This window comes from Heterodontus francisci, chromosome 3, assembly GCF_036365525.1.
Source record: "Heterodontus francisci isolate sHetFra1 chromosome 3, sHetFra1.hap1, whole genome shotgun sequence".
In the NCBI taxonomy this organism is placed as follows: domain Eukaryota; kingdom Metazoa; phylum Chordata; class Chondrichthyes; order Heterodontiformes; family Heterodontidae; genus Heterodontus; species Heterodontus francisci.
The window spans coordinates 151,360,979-151,381,992 of record NC_090373.1 but is presented as its reverse complement, the minus strand read 5'-3'; the positions used below and the strand labels follow the sequence as shown (position 1 = coordinate 151,381,992).

The following is a 21,014-nucleotide window of genomic DNA, read 5'->3' as shown; positions in this document are numbered from 1 at the left end:
CTACATGATTACTTTGTGTCTGTCTTCACTGAGGAAGACACAAAAAATCTCCCAGAATTAGAAATCCAAGGGATTAGGTGGAATGAGGAATTGAAGGAAATTAGTATTAGTAAGAAGGTCGTATTGGAGAAATTAATGGGGCTGAAGGTTGATAAGTCCCCTGGACCTGATATTCTATATTCAAGAGTGTCGAAGGAGGTAGCTATGGAGATAGTAGATGTATTGGTGATCATCTTCCAAAATTCTATAAATTCTGGAGCACTTCCTGCAGATTGGAAGATCACAAATGTCACCCCACTATTTAAGAAGCGAGAGAGAGAGAAAACAGGGAATTATAGGCCTGTTAGCCTTACATCAGTCTTGGAAAAATGGTAGAATCTATTCTAAAGGATGTGATAAATGGACACTTGGATAGCAATGATCTGGTAAGAGATTAGAAAGTGTCGATCTACAAAGGGAGCTGGGTGTCCTTGTCAATAAGTCACTGAAAGCTAACATGCAGGTGCAGCAAGCAGTTAGGAAGCTTAATGGTATGTTAGCCTTTATCGCTAGAAGATTTGAGTACAGGAGTACTGAAGTCTTGCTTCAATTGTATAGAACCTTGTTTTGACTGCATCTGGAGTACTGTGTGCAGTTTTGGTCCCCTTACCTTAGGAAGGATATTATTGCCATAGAGGGAGTGTTACAAAGGTTCACCAGACCTGTTCTCGGGATGGCAGGACTGTCCTATGAAGAGAGATTGGGGAAACTGGGCCTGTACTCTCTATAGAGTTTTGAAGAATGAGAGGTGATCTAATTGAAACCTACAAAATACTTAAAGGGATAGACAGGGTAGATGCAGCTAAGATGTTTCCCCTGGTTGGGGAGTCTTGAAACAGGGAACACAATTTCAAAATAAGGGGGAAGCCACTTAGGACAGAGATGAGGAGAAATTTATTTACTCAGAGGGTTGTGAATCTTTGGAATTCTCTACCCCAGAGAGCTGTGGAAGCTCAGTCATTGAGTATGTTTAAAGCAGAGATTGATGGATTTCTAAATACAAATGACATAAGGGGATATGAGGATAGTGTGGGGAAAAAGGCATTGAAGTGGATGATCAGCTATGATCATATTGAATGGCAGGGCAGGCTGGATGGGCTGAATGACCTACTCCTGCTCCTATGTTCCTATGATGCTATTCTGACCACTTCCCATTGCCACCAATTAAGTTAGACTGCCACCAGTCTAGAGTAAAATAGATTGGTATAAAAGCAAAATACTGCGGATGCTGCAAATCTGAAATAAAAACAGAAAGTGCTGGAACCACTCAGCAGGTCTGGCAGCATCTGTGGAGAGAGAAGCAGAGTTTACGTTTCAGGTCAATGACCCTTCTTCAGAACTGCTCCAGTTCTGAAGAAGGGTCACTGACCTGAAACGTAAACTCTGCTTCTCTCTCCACAGATGCTGCCAGACCTGCTGAGTTTTTCCAGCACTTTCTGTTTTTATTTTAAATATATTGCTTCCTGTGAAGCAATAACTGAGCATGAGCCACCAGCTTCAGGAGAAAGTTTTCAGGTAGGAAAATTAGAAAATATAATGTGCCCTTATTGGTGATCACAAACTAGTTCCATCAGTGTGAATGCTCCCTAAAGGTCTTTCTTACAAGTGAAAGAACACTGGTAACAAACTTGGTTATAATGCTATGAAATGAAAGCTGAACGTAAGTATTTAATTGCTCTGAGTTGGAAGAAATCACAGTGGCAGCTAAATGACATTTCACATACTTGTGCACAGTTTATGTTTTCAATAGTACATGAACTGAGAAAATACCAACCAAATCTTTAGAAGAGAAGAGTCGTCTTGTCTATAGAATAATAATGTTGAATATTACAGTACAGAATAGAATACAACTAACTTATTATCAATCTGTCAGATCAAACTCACACTAACCTCTAGTTGAAAATGTTCCAGTTCATTATTAATGTTGTGTCATCCCTGATAAAATCATATCTCTGTTCAGAGTTAATCTTGTGAAGGCAGTGCAGTATCGGGAATACATTTGTTTACTAAATGAGCAATTGGATTAAGCACCAATAAATCATTCCAGCAAGGTAGCTGCTTCAAACCTGATAATCCAAGAGTAACAGGCTTTCCTGGGCCGTTAATTTCTTTTCCTCTTTTCTCACCAACATTGGGCTGAATACATTGAGCCCACCGCCGCCCAGAAATGGGCGCTGCTCCTGCTTGTCACTTGGGGGTTGCCCCACCGTGATCATGCAGTGGGCGGCCATTTTGCAGACTGGAGGCGTGGGGCTCTCCAATCAAGCAGTGGGGGCGGGAGGCGAGATGCCGACTAGGACGTCAGATGACTCTGCAGCAGGTGCTGGTAAATGCCAGCCTTGCATTCACTCCTGCCTGGTTTGAAAGAGTGCCTTCCTGACTGACATTTGCTGCCCCAGGACCCCTTCTGCTGCCTCTGCTGCCCCATGATCCTTTCTTCTGCCTCTGCTGCCTGATAGGCAAGCAGCTGAACCCAAGCCTACAGCGACCATGGCTGAAGGAAGACACCTGGTGTTCCCACGGTTTAGTGATGCCTCCCTCGAGATTCTCCTCCAGGCTGCAAGGGAAATGCAGGTGGTGCTCTTCCCCAGCGATGGCAAGAAGGTGTCCTCCCACCTGACCAAACAAGCCTGGACGAAGACTACATAGGAGGTCAGCAGCCATGGGGTCACCCCTGAACATGGGTGCAGTACCGCAAGAGGGTCAACGACATCCTTCATTATATGGAGGTGAGTGTTCCTTACCTCTCGCCTTTTTAGGGTTTGCATGTGGCAATGCAGGAGGAAGCGGGACATGGGGAGGCAGGCACTACAAAGGCGCTGGCAGAGGGGGTTAAGCATTGTCTCATCCTGACAGATGCATGGCTGTATCACAACCACAGACCACTTTCATTCACAGCTCACCCCCATTAACTGTCCTGAGAGCTGATGGGAGGATGAGCTATATAGGAACCCCGCAGGGGACGAGGGGCTGCCATTGATCCCTCTGCGAAGTATGAATGTCTTCCTCTTTCCACGCAGGAAAAGAGGGCCCATAACAGGAGGGAGACATCGTGGACTGGTGGAGGCATCCCAGACATCAGGCTCTCTCCATCGCTGTGGAGGAGGCACTTGAGTTAGTGGGCACCCAGGGCGGCCACTCAATAGCAAATAGTGCGACTGGAATCTCCACACAAGAGGTTGAGGATGGTCTTCCTTCGACATCCAGCACACTTCTGGGGACACCCATCATGCATGGGTGGCACGGCGAGATCTGCTTATGCTAACCCACACATGTTTGAGTTCTCTCATGCAGGTCGGCGCTGCAGGAGACTGCAGTAGAAGAGGAATATAATTCCTCCTCTGAGGAGGATCAACAGTCGGAGAATGCATCATCCCTTGACTTTCCTGCAGCTTCCACTAGGGCAGATACTTTCACCTCGGTGGGTTTCTGCTCAGCTGTAGAATCAGAGTCACAAGCTGGTGAGAGCACTGCACACACACCCGAGCAACTGGCTGAGGCCGAGACAGCCAAGGCCTCTGACAGTCAGAAGACTATGGGGGACCAGCCCATGCTGAGCCCCAGGCTGATGACAAGCCTCTGGTATTGACAGCATACAGCACGCTGTTCCTACCAAAACATCAGGTGTATGAGACTCATGCCAGGTGACCAGTGGGCCTACAGAGCACTATCGACGCAGAGAAGATCCTGCCTTGGCAACTGAGCTTTTAGACACTTCCCTCGGTGGACTCCCTGATGGCCCTCAGTGCCCACCCTTATTGATGACTTACGCTCTCATCCAGCAGTATGAGTGACTGAACACCTCACAAAATAGCTTGGTCACCCGATACAGCCACCCAACCCAAGCCTCCCCCTTGCAGAGCAACTGAGACTCCGACCCCCCTGTCAGAGACCCCAACATCCCAACATCCCCCCCATCAGAGACCCCGAAACCCTAACCCCCCATCCCCCTTGCAGAGACTTGAGACCCTGACCCCCACTTGCAGAGCACTCAGCAACACAGTCTGAAAATGGCCTTTGCAGCTCTCATTTCCCCAATGCAGCTCTGTTCAAGGTTGCTGACCTGTTGCACCATTGAAGCCTCTCGCCTTAGTGCCACCAGCTTTTAACCATCGTGACCCCGAAAGCATGTGAATGCCGCTCCCCACCTCCCCCATCCGCTAAATCATGCTCATCATTAAATCGAGGTGAATTGATGCAAGTGCATTTCAATTAACTGCTCGGTAATTTAAATTAGATTCCCATCGCATCGTGGTTGCAATGCTGTCTTGGTGCTTTCCCACTGCTGATAAAAATCCGTAACCAACATCATGATGCCAGATTTCCAGGTGGATGCTTCTGACGCAATTCTCCATCCCCCCACGCCACCATTCCAGCTTTAAACGGCGCATTAAATTCTCCTCATTATCTGAAAATCTTCTCTCCTTCTCTCCGGTGGACATTAACCACTTCCTGGGATAGAGCTCTAATAGTACTGGTCACCCCATAATACTTTTCCCAAGTGACATTTTTCCTACATGAGTCTTGATAGCTTTTCGGTGAATTACTGTTTTGCAGTAGATGATGGAGTAAAATGGGACAGTAATGCACATGGTCTCTAAAATACCAGTCTCATATAGAACCAACACTTTCCTGCCAAAAAAAAATCTCCTTTAAGGCCTACCTGAGGCCCATTTTGCCAGCTGGAGTCAAGTGGCTAACCTGTCTGACCCGTCTTCTCCAACTTTTGGCGCAAGCACAGTCAATCAGCACTAAATTCAGGAGGGTCAACCTTTGGGCATTCCTCTCCCCCTGGCCTAGCACTATGCCCCTGTGTATGAATCGAAGATCCCCAGATATTGGGCCTCAGACTCCATCAACAATCCAATGGCGACAAGAGTAGATCAAAGGCTAGGAATTCTGCAGCGCGTAACTCACCTCCTGACTCCCCAAAGCCTCTCCACCATCTACAAGGCACAAGTCAGGAGTGTGATGGAATACCCTCCACTTGCCTGGATCAGTCCAACAACACTCAAGAAGCTCAACACCATCCAGGACAAATCAGCCCGCTTGATCGGCACCCCATCTTAAAAATTCACTCCCTCCACCACCGACGCACAGTGGCAGCAGTGATAACCACAAACAAGATGCACGACAGCAACTTGACAAGGGTCCTTCAACAGCACCTTCCAAACCCGCAGCCTATACCTTCTAGAAGGTCAAGAGCAGCAGACACTTATGACACCACCACCTCCAAGCTATCCTCCAAGTTACATACGATTCTGCTTTGGAAATCTATTGCTGTTTATCATTGTTGCTGGGTCAAAATCCTACCTAAGAGCACTTGGGTGTACCTACATCACATGGACTGCAGATGTTCAAGGAGGCAACTCACCACTACCTCCTCAATGGAAACCAGGAAGGGGCAATAAATTCTGGCCTTGCCAGTGATATCCACATCCCGTGACTAAATCAGTAAAAAACAAAATAATGAAGGTGGCCCTGCGGGAGGAGGCAGCATGAAGTAAGTGGTCTAAGTTTGCGCAGCAGCAGACAGGTATGTGAATCAGGGTCCTTGGACTTGCTGTCGGGTGGGCCGGGCAGGGATCGGTGGGCCTGGAGGTGGGAAGTGGGACTTCTTGGGATTGGGAGCAGCAGCAATTGTGGTAGGTGAGTGTGGTGAGTAATTAGATTTATTTGTTGATGTGATACTTAAGATTGCTTTTCCCAATGGCAGCCAGTGTTGACATTGGCACTGTCACTGGTTGATCAGGACAAACCAGAGTTGCAGCAGGGACGTGAAGCAGGCATTTGAAGAGACATTAAGGAAGTAGGCTCAGTACCACTTTCTGGATAGACAGCAAAATGTACAGCCTCTCTTGGTAGCCCATTAGTACTTAGCACAGGCTGGGTGATATTCTCCTTGTTCTCCACTCCCAGGTTCTTATTCTCACTGTTGCTCAGTATTTCATTCAGTGCAAACTCTCAGAATTCACTAATCACTTCCTCACAAATGAGCATTTTCTGTGCTTGAGAAGAGTGAGACGTGATGAGTTGGTGATGAACTGACAGCAATTGTGGACCTGGGATGGCCAGCAGATTTAAATCTCTTCCAGTTGCTGACACCTCCAAGGGTGCTGGTCCTTGAGATATCTGGCATTCGCTGCTGAAAAATGGATGACCCTAAGGCAGCCCCAGTGCTGAATTTTCCTCCCTCCCAGCAGCAGTTACTCTGTCAGTTACTGCACCAAATCCACCCTGCATGGCAAAAGGGTACAACCAGAAGTAAATTGCAGCAAGTTAGCATTATATTCACTTGGGCAATAGGTACTTCCATTCTGTCACTAGCTCACATATGGGAAGACAATCCAATGTGCACAGTTTTGCCTCCATAATCTAAGGAAGGATATACTTACCTTGCAGGTTGTAGAAGGATTGGTTTCTGAGTTGAGAGGGTTGTCCTATGATGAGAGGCTGAGTAAACTGGGCCTGTACTCTATGGAGTTTAGAAGAATGAGAGGTGATCTCATTGAAATGTACAAGATTCTGAAGGGGCTTGATAGGGTAGACATGAAAGTTTATTTCCCCTAACTGGGGAATCTAGAACATTGCAGCACAGTCTCAGGATAAGGAGTTGATCATTTAGGACTGAAATGAGGAGAAATTTCTTCTCTCAGAAGGTTGTGAATCTTTGGAATTCTCTACCCCAGACGGATATGGATGCTTCATTGTTGAGTATATTCAAGTCTGAGATAGATAGGATCAAGGGATATGTGGAATGGGCAATCAACTATTATCATATTGAATGGCAAAACAGGCTCTAGAAGCCGTGTGGTCTACTCCTGCTCCTATTTCATATGTTTTTATGAACCTGTGGAGATGGTTCTCCAACACTGAACCCAGAACACGTTCTCAGTAAATGAGTGGAATCATGTTGGTGTCATTCCCAGTAAAGATATATCATATTCCTACTTTTAAGATATATACTTTATGCAATGTGGAATATTTGAAATTGACTTTCCCTTTAAAAAATGGACAAAATAGCCACCGAAGGTCAGATGACCTGGCCTGTGTCTTCAAAAATTGACTCACTATCTCGAAAGGATAAAATGAAACATTCCAGACTAAGAGGTGTCGACTACACCAATCCTGAAACCATCAAGAGACATTCCTGAATTGAATGGATTTCTTCTGAAACAATAAAGGTGGGAAGTAAACACATCATAACAGAATGATACTCATCCAGACATTAATGGATGGCCATAAATTCCACATCCTTGTCCATTGTGTCATCACACCAGGGGAGAAGAACATGTATCAGGTGCCAGAAATACTCATATGATGACTTGTGACCGTAAAAGGTAACCCTCTGGAGAGAGAGGGAGGGATCACAGCCACATCACAGAAGGCAGTCAAGCCAGTCGCTGTGGAAAGATCCAGCCTAAACAATAACAAGAAGCCCTGCTTTGAATTCTACACTTCAACTTGTTGCAGCAGAGAACTGAAAGTGACTGCCACCTCCAGTCTGAAGTCTTAAACACCAGAAATCTACAACACCTCCACAAGTTCAAGACTATAAACACCCAGGCCTGCACCTTTAAAAAGACTATCCTTCTTAGTAGATTCAACAGATTTACTGCAAATCATGAACACTTACCGCTTCTTGAACTCTTACCCTTTACCTTCTATCTATCTTCCCTTGATAATGCATGTGAGGGTGAATGCGTGCGTGAGTGGTGTTGCAAACATTTTGGGGAATGAATATTGTTCATATTTAAACCTACAAGAAAACCTGTCACTGTCTGTTTATTTGGCAAGTAAAACACTCAGGGGCTAACTCATCATTAAATAAACCACGAATGTGGTCAGTTGGGAGGTGAACAGTAGGAACCACGCACATCCCTTACCATCTGTCTGTAACATAGGCCATAAACACATGGAGGGTCAGGAGCCAAAGAAGGATTTTGTTTGCAACAGAAGCAAGCTCACAATAATGGATGGGAAGAGGAGAGTGCCAGTAGTCTTGCTCTGTAGTTTTATAACATTCAAAGTCCATCTATCAACCTCTTTGTGCCAGACACATTTGACCACACAGCAAGAAGTGGTGTTAAACTGGACATAAGTATGTGTCAGAGTGGATATATGCTATTGCAGAGTGAATAATAAAACAGAACTGAACTGTGGTATTGCAAATCGAAGAAGCCCAGTTTATACAGACAAAGAATGATCTCAGTTCTGGGATTCAATAACTCATTTGTGTTTACTTTATATTTGTTATTTATTGGTTGTTTTAACCTAAATCAACTGAACCCTGTTCTTTAGTAACACCATCTGGTGGGTCACCACGATATTCAGGGTGAAACCTGAAATAGGGAAGTTAGAAAGTGATGATTTCCTGTCCCCAAACCAGAAAGTAACCAAAGCTCACTGTGCTCAAGGTTTTGGTGTATCAACTGCAATCTACAGTTGCTTTGACTTGACATTGTTCTGGCTCAAAGTTTTGAATCACTATTAACCATCTCCATGGCGGCAATGTCAAAAGCGATTTGTTCAGTTTAAATACCAGAAAGTTTGAAGCAGCTTCAAACTTATGTAAGTAAAGTAAGCGACACTATTAGTAACAAACTGACCACGTTCATTAGCAAGTATTCCAGATGAATTGTAAGAATGTGATGCTAACAAGGTGGTATTAACCACTCAACTTCAGACTAATTAAACAGACACCAAAAATGCAGACTGTTAATGCTCATCAGTCTGAACTCTTTGTCCACTGGACAACCATTTATTCAAAATATTTTGCTAGGTTACATGATTGAATAAACCCTTCATGCTGAAATTCTGTCCTTGCATGAATAAACGTTACTGTGGGTTTACCTATACCGTAAACTTGATAACTCTCTCACACACAGCAAAGCAGAGAGCAAATTGGCAGTCAATCTCCCATAGCTTTGCATCAATGTTACTGAATAAATCAACTGACAGGATATGCATGGGCTCCTACAAGTGACTACAAGTTAGCTATTTTTTATATCAGGATTACCTTCCGCAGGAGTCTGAGGTCATTTGTGCATCTCACTAATATTATGACAGAGAGGCTTGAGTATTAATTTGTGACAGAGATAAGATAAAATATTTAACCTTAGAAACATTAGAAAATGCAGGCAGCGTCAGTACATCAGCTTAGCCTTGCATGAACATGTCTTCACTCACATATTACACAGGGACATTGTATCGTTGGAAGTGCAATGAAGCAGAATTTCTGCTGACTAAAAAGCTCCTTCCATTACCCTGTCCAAAATCCTAGGGTCATTTAAATAATAAAGCTGAGCATCCAGCCTGTAGTGGCCCAATAGAAGTGGCTGCTGCATGGAGGCAGCAGAAAGTTAAAGTGGCACCATGCCACTCCAAAAGGAGGTTCAAACACCTCCCAAAGTACCAACCACTACCACCTTAGAAGGACAAGGGCAGCCAGCACGTGGGCACATCATAACCTCCAAGTTCACAAGTTATGCTACAGCTATTAAAAAAAAACCCTCAATGGACCACACCAACTGTGGGTAGGAAGGGGATTCTGGCCTTGGAGGGCATCCACCATATATTTACCAGAATGATACTTGAATTGCAAGGGTTAAATTATGAGGAGAGATTACACAAACTAGGGTTGTATTCCCTGGAATTTAGAAGGTTAAGGGGTGATTTGAAAGAAGTTTTCAAGATATTAAGAGGAACAGAAAGGGTCGATAAAGAGAAACGATTTCCGCTGGTTGGGAAGTCTAGTACTAGGGGGGTACAGTGTAAAAATCAGAGTCATATCTTTCAGAAGTGAAATTAGGAAACACTTGTACATACAAAGTGTGGTAGAAGTTTGTAACATTCTTCCGCAAATGACAATTGATGCCATATCATTTGTTAATTCTAAATCTGAGATTGATAGATTTTTCTTAACGAAAGACTAACATATATATAGCACCTTTAATGACCTCAGGATGTCCTCCACCTTCCCCACCGCTGATAGAATTCCACAGCATTGGGAAGATGACAAGTACTCCACCCCCACCTACCAATCTGCTCCCGAGGGATCCATTAAATTCCACCCATAGGATCTTTTATGCCCACTTGATAGAATCTCAGTTTGATGTTGTCTGAAAGACAGCTTCATGAACAGTGCAGCACTCCCTCAGTAATGTACTGGAGTATCAGTCCAGATTTTTGTGCTCAAGTTTCTGCAATAGGACTCAAACCCACAACTTTCTGATCTTTGAAACAAGAGTGCTATCCACTGAGCCAAGAGTGCTATCCACTGAGCCATGGGTGGGTGACAAGGTTAGCCAAAGATTTTTAGGGATGTGAAGTTATCCCACGAGCGGCTAAACGGTCTACTTCTGTTGCTATATTTCTATGTTCCTAAGTAACACATCATCCTGACTTGAATATATAATCGCTATTCCTTCATCATCGTTGGGTCAAAATCCTGAAATCCCCACCTATTAGCACAGTGGGGGTACCTTCTCCACACAGATTGCAGCGGGTCAAGAAGGAACTCACCATTCCCTTCTCAAGGGAAACTAGGATTGAACAATAAATGCTGGTGTCAACAGCGATGCCCACATCCTGTGAATGAATAAATAGAAAAATGGGAAAAGATGCTGCACGGGCTGAAGACGGGATGATACCTACAAAAAAAAATGAGATCTCTCAACAGCTGGCCCTTGTGCCAACAGTGTTTGATCCTTTTGGGAACAATAGTTGTTTGCCTTTTCAGCTTTCGGCACAACATTAACTCACAATGGAACCCTCACCTCCTCTCAGAAGACACAGGTTCGGCTGATCCTGTTGGGTTGTTTCAGGTGGAATTACTGGAGAAGCCTATGAATACGACCGGAAGTGCCCCCACTGTAGCAATGACACAAGGCTGGGAGCAAGACAGAAGGGACACACCCCTGTCTCCAGAGAGCCATGTGTTGAGTGTAAATTCCCCTGCAACCAGAATTACTCCCAAATTGCACAAAAATGGTTGTGCTATTTCTAAGTCTTATATTGTGAAATAATTCTCCCATTGTTTTCAAAACCAGAGCATGTTTTCTACTTTATATATATACCTAATATTAGCTTTGGGACATTTTATTTTACTGTTTCAGAGAAGATGCTGAATATGCCCATTCATGATATATATACATATATATAAAATATACACATATATATATGTATACAAAATTCATAACAATCAGTATTATAGAAAATTAGTACAGGGATCTAATTTCAAACGTTATGCTGAAGTAATTGCTGCTCCTTCACTACTCCTCAGCCTGATTGAGATTGTTCCAATAAGATGCACTGGGATGCCTGTATGGGAATGCATTGCAACCAGTCGTCTGCTCAGTCAGCCTTGATGTAACTGCAACAAATAGCATTTGCTATGTTGTCGTATAGGACAAGAAAATGTCTAAATGACTGATGGAGTGCAACTGTGCCAATCAGACAGGGATCAGAAAAGTGGGACAGACAGTGAGAGAGTAGACAATTCAAAAAGAAAATCAGTATAAATTCGGCTGCTGTTCAGTGAACAGATCTTTCATCCTTCCTCAGGGTTGGATCTGTGACATGTGCACTCTCGAGCATAAAGCAATTTGAATATTTCACAGGATTTTCAGCCCCTGAAAAAAATACATGAGGGTTTCCTGAAATTTCCTGTCCTACAGATCTTTCAAACCATAAAAAAGGGGTAATTTGAAGTCAGTGGAAATAAAAATTGAGATGTAAGATGGGATGCCAGTTCGCTACTACCTGTTTTACACCATCGGACAAAGTCAAAATTATAAGCCATTGAGATTCCACAAAAGAAATTGCAAGATTTTCTTCAATAGTCATTGTAAATCTTTTTATAGTGTGCACACACTGCTTAGCTTGGATCCAGATGGCAGAGAAGTAGCAGTGCTCAATACAAAAAGAAAATAAAACAAAGATGGGCCGCACTTCACTGTAAATAGACACACCCAGCAACATTGAGACTTGAGTCACCACTTTGAAGCATAGGTTGCAGAAGCATGCAGCTAGGTTCAAACCTCAGGTAATCCTAATGTAATCTGTCAAATGGTATGGCCCTGAATACTTGCAGTTATTCTGATCTCCTGCCAAAATCTTGGTAGGAGATCAGCAACAACCCTGGAGAAACGATGTAAATGGGCATTTTTAGTCTTTTTATAAAGTTTCTCTGGGGATTCCACCAATCTTCTGCCTGGAGAACCTCCACAGAATTCCTGTATTTTGGATGTGCATTGTACTGCACTGATTAATATTTCATGTTCACATCTTTTATTATAACAATAAAGTATTGCCTTAGTGTAGGCTTGTGTTGCTGACATTATATTTAAAACAGCCTGAACATTGATAGCTAATGCAGGACAAAAACAGATCTCCTGTGTCTCTGAATAATGGCCAGAAGTGCACAGGAAGAATTTAATAAACCCACGATGAATGCACACGTTAAACAGGATTACAGAAAGAAACCACTTCACATAGGTTTTCTTCAGCTCAAAATTAAGCAACGATCTTATGTGGGGAACTACGGTTCACTCATGGGCCATAACATTCCTTTGTTTCTTTTTCAAAGAAAAGCAAATACATTTATTTCATTGTTTCGATTGCTAAATAAAAGGCAAGTGATTTTACAGTGCATAGTTCTGTACAAATTAATTTGTAAGCACAACCAAAACCCGACCAATCATAATGAGCTTCTAATAACAACCATTTCAAGCAACCAACAAGCCACTTAACTAACACATAGGTCAGAAAGTTTGTAATTGAGTGTACTAAAGTTTTGAGAAATGCATTCCGCTTGAGAGTGGTTCTTCACTGAGTGCAATGGGTCACTGAATTTACCCTCATTGGACTATTTAAATTTTAACATGACTTAACTGTCATAGAAAGTAAGTCAGTTGTCCAAAAGTAAAGCTAACTGAACAGTCTTAGCAAAAACATAACAGGTAAAGCAACTAACAGATCTGTGATTGTAAACATGTCTTTGGATAGACTGGTTTTAGGATTCCAAATCTGGTCTGCCTCTTTGTTGTATCTGGTCTCTGCTAGGGCACAGATTTACAGAATAATTGTCGCCCCCGAGGTTGTTGCACTCATATCTCCAAGGGTCCAAATCTCCATCCTTCCTTCTCTTTCAAAGAGCCATGTTTTATCAGATTGCTTCGGAATGAAACTGCCACATGAATAATTTATACTCCCAGCAGACCATCTTCCTCCCACACCCACAGAGAGCGCTAAATCTCAGGAATTCTAGTGTGCACTGTATGTGATGTTTCAAATGTTTATGAGAATCCCCACTGGGAGCCCAGTCAGAAAATTATGCTTCACATGTATTCCCCAGGAACTGTGCACAATGACCAATATTATCTGGTGTTGGCATGCCATGGGCTTTTTGGCAGGCCCACAAATGTCTATATCCATGCAGTCAATCTTACTACAAACCATGCAAGAGCCAGAATTTTAGAAAAAGTTAAGCTGCTTTCACAAATGTAGTTTTGTACAGAAAAATGCCTGATTCCTGCAATACCCACTCTGGTACCCAGAAGGAGCCTGTAGCATAAAAATTGAATTAGATATCCAGCTCATCTTCAGAAGATCTGTAACTTGTGCATTTCCGTTTGGGATGTCCTCTGTTCTGCAATAATCACTAGATACAAACTTCAATGGAAAAGGAAATCTGGCATGGGTTAAAACAGATTGACTATTCAATATAATCCTTCTGCACTACCACTAAAGACCAATTGCCCCCATTGTCTTTTATTGCTGTGTCACATTCGAATGATACTGTATGTTTGCATGAAATCTATTACAGAGGAAAACATGGTTCATAGTTTCAAAAGTTTAAGAGCCCACTTTAAGCATCTGTAATCCAAGTCACCAATTTTCCAGTATCTTTTTTGACAGTAACCGTCTTTCTCAGAACACAGTAGAATTTGTAAATTGGTTAATACTCAGTTACATAATGTACATCGTAGCACAAGAATCTCATTATTGCAGGATTCCTTACATCCCTCAGTCTTCTATTGCTCCTAGATGATGGATGTTTTTAAAATGTAGACTTGTCATCACCCAACTGCTACTTGCTAAGTTACCTTATCTTTCATCTTACGTCTTTCATTTTTTTGCATTATGGGCTTGATGCTGTTGCTTAGTTTTCTCAAAATCAAATGTTTAAGGCAATTATATTTCAAAATATTTCATCTTGTATTTTATGCAAGAATGTTTCAAACCAGACCTTCGTGTCAGAGACAAATCTTACTATCTAGATGCACCATATCATTGCCTACTAGGCCTATTAATTTCAGTTGACAAATCCTGTGTGCTACATCACCATTTGCACTTTAGTGAAACACTATGTCACAAAGCAAAGGTAAGAAATGTATAATAACTTACCAGGATCGTTGTAACAACTAATGATCGGTTGGATAATGAATCAGTGATGTTAGCTGTCTTTCCTTTGTGATTGTCAGTCATGTTCAATCCACTGCTTGTTTCCCAGGTCCCAATCTATGATGGAGAGTAACAGATGCAATTATGAAACTGAGCACTTTCATAGTGAAGCCTTAAAAGCCTCATTACTGGAAGATAATTTCTTTCTTAAATTATAATTGAATGCAATAGAATTTCCAATAATTAACAAATAACAAATCAGGAATTATGTTTTCACTCTAATTTCTTTTCTTGTTTCCTTCCCTCCCCCATGGAGTTTGCTCTTTGGTGACCTTTTAGAGCAGAAGGAGTTCCTAATAACCCCTAGTGTGAGATGCTGCACCCCCAACTCATGGCCTTCAGGTATGACTGACTGACTGAACTTGCGATTAAAGAAACTTGAGGCAATCCTCCAGTAAAACAAACACCAGAACGAGAAATGTTTCACCCTAGTCCAAACTGAAGCACCCCGAAAAAACTTGACTCGAGTTCTGAATTTCACTCATGGGGCGTGAAATGCACCATGCAATGGTACCTCCTCTGGTTCTGCTGCCTTTCTGCAGGATATTAACTTGCTCTTTTGAGCATGTAAGTGAGTCAACCAATGGAAGAAACAGGATTCTTCTTTAAATATGCAGATTGGGCTCCGATGATGTCAATATCAAGCCTTCATGGCTTCCCTGCTAGACTAAACTGTCAACAACAGGAACTAGAACCATAAGAGGCCCAGAAAGATAGGTCTGTTTTTATTTTTTTCCCACACTCAGAAGGAAACCTCAAGGCTCCCCTGTCCCATGCTTCTCTGCATTTACCATTGTGGCAGGGACCCTTCAATTGGGTTCCCAGTGGCACTGGCCCCTAGCCATCAGAAATCCCACACAAGTCCATCAGCCATGTAGCTCTTTCCACCAGGTTTGGGCGGGAAACTGGCTCCGATAATGTAAATAGGGTGTAAAATCTCCCAGGCCTCATGCTCCAGAGGGCTGGTCAGCTTCCCATCCCCCGGTCTTCCTTAAAATCACCCATAACTTTAAAAGTATAAAACGTGAGTGCTTGACTGGAAACCTTGCTGCCTAAGCTCCAATTTTCCATGAACCGAATTTCAATTAACAAATTTCAATCAAAAAGCATTGCTGATTTACAAACTGGAAATATTCAGTCACAAAATGTGCAGGATGTGTAATTCCATATGGTTTAAAATGTCTACATTTTGAAATAACTAACCTGGTTTATTCAAGAAGACTCCAAAATACTACAAGCGTGACTTAGTCATGTTGAGAATGATGTATTCATACATCAAAATCCATTCAAATAAAGGTGGACAGTTATAAAAGGGTCATCTGACTCAGTTGGAGCTACCCTATTCACAACAGGTGGGTTTGGTTAAGATCGAGGTGTATTTGCACATGTGCATGTAAAAATGATTATTCTCAAGAGCACAGATACTAAAAAGGCTGTCAGGCAGCAAGGTTCTGCGAAAAAGTTGAAAAGGCACGAGACACGGGACAGGGTGGAGAGAAATTATTTTCTTTAAGTAAGGCAACCCACCAAAGTGGATGTATCATGAGGTGCTCTTTATTTTGTGTGATTACACAAGTTGTACCAATTGAACTAAGTACTTCTGATCCTATCCATCGCTCTGTACATTTCACCTTAGAATAGAATAAAGCAGCTTGCAACATGAACCAAATGTTGCCTTAATATGCTCAACCTTTGGATATATTAAACATGTACACAAGCATAAGATACTGAAATCTGGCCCAGAGAATAAGAGTGCTTCACTGTTACTCACCTAATTCTTGCTACAGTGCAAGTAATTTTAGTGCAGATAAATCAACTCCCATAGAGGTGACCAGATCACGTATGGGAGTGTCTGATGACACTGAACCTAAGGATGCATCTTTGCCAGAAATTATGAACAGGAAATTGGTTCTTCTTCCATGAATGCTCAGACCACAGCCATTGAGGCCTGGGGTACCAGACTAGAAAGACCTGTTTGTTCCAGTCTCAAAAGGATTGGGGATGAATTACAAACATCAGACGAGCCTTCACAGATATCATTGGTACCATGCTTACCTGCAGAAGCAACTACCAATAATAACAGCAGGGCAGAAATAGGCATGTATGATGGTACAGTCTTTGAAGACTGCGGATGTGGCTAAAACGATACAGAGCCAGGCTGTGCATGCAGCAGCATGAGGTCCATCTTAATAAATAGGCATCACAAGACAAGGGTCACCTTAGTCCTAAGTGACTCCAGCAGCAAAACAGTGGCACCTTGTGCACTCCAGCTACTGAAGATACCAGCTGAGAGAAATTGATTTAGTATTACAAGCACATTCTCCACACATTGGCATCGAACAGAAGCACAGTGCCAAGAACATTAGATGCATACAGTCCTGGTCTTCATTAAAGCTTTGGTGCGGTAAAGTTATGAATGCAGACACAGGATGAATGTTTATGGCGTACTCCTGTTCATCCCCCATAATATTAGTGGGAACCTTGAGAAGATAATACTATTTTACCAAGCTTTAGAAGTTGCATTCATTGGGAAGCAGTAATCAAGACCAATAATAACTACTGAGACTTATGTGACATCTTCTAACATAAAAAAAGCTTTCTGAGCATTTGCACAGATTAAGGAAATAGAAGCCAAACTGTTGAGGTGGTATTAGGAGGTATGACCAGAATCTTGGTCAAAGATTTTTAAACGGTTATTAAAAACAAGGAGAGGGGATATGACTCTAGAGGAGCTTGTAGTGACAGGATGGGACTAGGCTAAACAGTGAGGTGGCTAAAGCAAGATATAACTACCTTTATCTGCAGGTGCTGATATGTAGATACCAGCTGATAGGCACAGAGTGCCTCTTATGTAGCCTGACATGCCTGATATCCTCCTTTTCGTTCAAACATTTCAGTTAGGTGGAAACCAAGTGGTGTCATTATTGGTGGTGGAGCTAAAAAATAATTAATTGCTCCAAATATACAGGACATTGGTGAGACCACACCTAGAATACTGCGTCTAGTTTTAGTCTCCTTATTTAAGGAGGGATATACTAGCATTGGAGACAGTTCAGAGAAGGTTCACTGATGATTCTTGGAATGAAAGGGTTGCCTTATGAGGAAAGGTTGAGCAGGTTAGGCCTATACATTCTTGTTTAGAAGAATGAGAGGTGATCTTATTGAAACATGTAAGATTTTGAGGAAGCTTGACAAGTTAGATGCTGAAAGGATGTTTCCCCTCATGGGGGAATCCAGAACTAGGGGGAACAGTTTCAAAATACGGGGTCTCCCATTTTAAGACTGAGATGAAGAGGAATTTCTTCTCTCAGAGGGTCATTAATCTTTGGAATTCTGTTCACCAGAGAGCAGTGAAGGTTGGGTCATTGAAGATATTCAAGGTTGAGTTAGACAGTTTTTTGATCCACAAGGGAGTCAAGGGTTATGGGAAGCAGGCAGGAAAGTGGAGTTAAGGCCACAATCAGATCAGCCATGATCTTATTGAATGGCAGAGCAGGCTCAAGGGGTCAAATGGCCTAGTGCTACTCTTATTTCTCATGTTCTTATGAATAATGGGCACAAAATTCCAGCAAGAAAAAAAAATCGTTAAAATGTACTTACCTCAACATTACTATATACTTTCAGCAAGCGGTCAGAAGTTTAATTCCGAAAGGCACTCCCAATGGATGAGGGACTCCCCATCTCCTGCAAACTTGTACAATTGCTCCTTGTATGTTTAAGCTGGATATCAGATCTGAATCTAGTTTCTGTACAATTAAATGTACTTCCATTGACAGATAAATTATTCATGGCAGTTCAAACGTGGACACAGAAATGCTATGCAGCCATCTTGCCAGACACAGAATAAATGTATTAATTTCATAACCAATGATTCATCATATTTTCTTTCTATCGGTTAATCAGGCTTAAAGAAAAACCCGAGTACCTTTTCAAGGCCTTCCTCCTTGAGGCTAATCACATCCAAATCAAAATCTGTTCTCAATCCATTGGAACTATTGAATATAATTCGGCCCGTTAGTCCTTCCCAGTGGGCCTAGGTAGAAAAACAAAGATAAAATAAGGAAAGCACAGATTTGCATCAGGAAAAGCTAACTATCTTCATTTGGAACCACATACATTTGCTGCCACTTATAACAGCTGTACTGGTGTTATGCGATTTACCCACTGTAAGTGGTGGACGGTAAAATTTATCGCTAGTGGGGTCTACTGGTTACTAACATACTGATTGGTGTTTGATGCAGCTTCTACTCTGTTCCTGTACTGATCTGGAGTAGCACCAACAGAAATTGTGAGTCTGGCAGGAAAGAGAGAATTGTGGGTGACACACAGCATCACTGAGGCTTCCAGGAGTTCTCAGGGATAAGATCTGAACATCGCACATCAGTAAGAGCCATACAGGGGTTAACGAAGTGTAAAGAACTGCCAACCGGCACTCTTAATACCTTCTAAGTGATGCCTTAGCCATTGGGTAAGATTTTACCGCAGGCTTCAGGACCCCGACATTGGGATGAAATGGGTGTCCCAAGCTCACACTTGCTGGCAGCAGGACCAGCTCAGCTGTTTTCCCGGAGGCAGCCTCCTAGTTGGCCGCCTTCAAGCTTGCATCCAATTAAGGATGGCAGGGGTTGAAATGCTGATGCTGCCGGCCCAATCAGAGGGCCGAAAGCTCTAGAGCCTAAGCAGTCACACCAGGAGAGGCAGCTTGGGGATCAAGAGGCCTCAGAGAGGTAAGTTTTAAATTAAAGATCAGAGGGGGCACGCTAAAGTGAACCAGCAAATTAGGTTAAGGATAGGTCAATAGAGATGCAGTGGCAGACATTTAAGGGGATATTTCAGAATACACAGAATAGATATATTCCAACGAGAAAGAAAAATTCCAAGGGGAGGGCCCACCATCCGTGGTTGACTAAAAAAGTTAATGACAGTATCCAAATTACAAAAAAAGCATATAATGGCACAAACCTGGATGGCAGGTCAGAAGATTGGACAGAATATAAAAAACAGCAAAGAATGACTAAAAGATTAATAAGGAGGAAAAATTAGAGTACAAGAGAAAGCTAGCTAGACAAATAAAAACAGATAGTAAGAGTTTCTATAGATATTTAAAGAAGAAAAGTCAACAAAGTGAGTGTTGGTCCTATAGAAGGTGAGTCTGGGGAATTAATAATGGAAAATAAGGAGATGGCAGGTGAATTGAACAGGTATTTTGCATCGGTTTTCACTGTAGAGAATACAAGTAACATCCCAGAAATAGCTGTAAATCAGGAAATGGAAGGGAGGGAGGAACTCAAGAAAATTACAATCACCATGGAAGTGGTACTGAGCAAACTGTTGGAGCTGCGGGCTGACAAGTCGGTCCTGATTGACTTCATCCTAGGGTCTTAAAAGAAGTAGCTAGTGAGATAGTTGATGCGTTGGTTTTAATTTTCCAAAATTCCCCAGATTCAGAGAAGGTTCCATTAGATTGGAAAATAGCCAACGTAACTCCTTTATTCAAAAAAGGGAGCAAGACAGAAAGCAGGAAATTACAGGTCAGTTAGTTAGCTTAACATTTGTCATAGGGAAAATGTTAGAAGCTATAATTAAAGATGTTATAGCAGGGCATTTAGAAAAATTCAAGGTAAACAAACAGAGTCAAAATGGTTTAGTGAAAGGGAAATCATGTTTAACCAGTTTATTGGAGTTCTTCGAAGAAGTAACATGTGCTGTGGATAAAGGGGAACTGGTGGATGCATTGTACATAGATTTCCAGAAGGCATTTGATAAGGTGCCACATCAAAGGTTATTGCGAAAATAAAAGCTCATGATGTGGGGGGTAACAGATTGGCATGGATAGAAGATTGGCTAGCTAACAGGAAACAGGGAGTCGGCATAAATGGGTCATTTTCTGATTGGCAAGATGTAATGAGTGGTGTGCTGCAGGGATCTGTGCTGGGGCCTCAACTTTTTACAATTTATATAAATGATTTGGATGAAGGGACCGAAGGTATGGTTCAATAACATTGTATTATTGTCACTGTCCCACGCTCCACCTTTTTGTATGGAGATCCAGCGCCCTTTTGCGAGTGGCAGTCTGCCCTTGGTAAACAGTAATGAAATTCTCGTTGTGAACACCAGCAGACTATTTGCCTGTGTCTAGCATTGCTCTGATGTTTGCTTCAATACTAAAACAGATTTCTCAAAATTAATGAAGAAGTGTGAAGTTACTCATTTTTAGTACAGCCTAATGCCTGTTCTAAGGGTTGTCAGGAAGACCGAGAAAATGGTCTGAGCCAGTATTGGGTTGGACATCTTTCAGGCATCCTTTGGGCATGGGACATTGGCTCTGAATTTGTCCCCCGTTGCACTGGGTATAAGGTCCACTGTCAGGAATTGTGCAAGGCAAAAGAAGGACTCAGGAACAGAGGGAAAAGGTGTCCTACAACTGAAAATAGATAGTACACAGGCAATAGGTTTACTTCACCAGAGTCAGCAACCTGAAGATGTTCAGGGACACAGGACAAGGAACC

At 42.4% G+C, this 21,014-nt stretch overlaps 1 protein-coding gene across 2 annotated transcripts in view; it reads right to left on the bottom strand.

Moving 5' to 3' along the window:
* The window catches only part of LOC137353107 (glutamate receptor ionotropic, kainate 2), a 575,020-nt gene that overhangs the window by 214,515 nt on the left and 339,491 nt on the right, over nucleotides 1-21,014 (bottom strand). For both annotated transcript variants that reach the window (XM_068019103.1, XM_068019112.1), the window contains exons 8-9: nucleotides 18,431-18,538; nucleotides 14,449-14,562 (exon numbers count right to left, since the gene is read on the bottom strand). In XM_068019103.1, coding sequence (XP_067875204.1) covers nucleotides 14,449-14,562; nucleotides 18,431-18,538 — 222 coding nt within the window. The remainder of the gene's footprint in view (nucleotides 1-14,448; nucleotides 14,563-18,430; nucleotides 18,539-21,014) is intronic.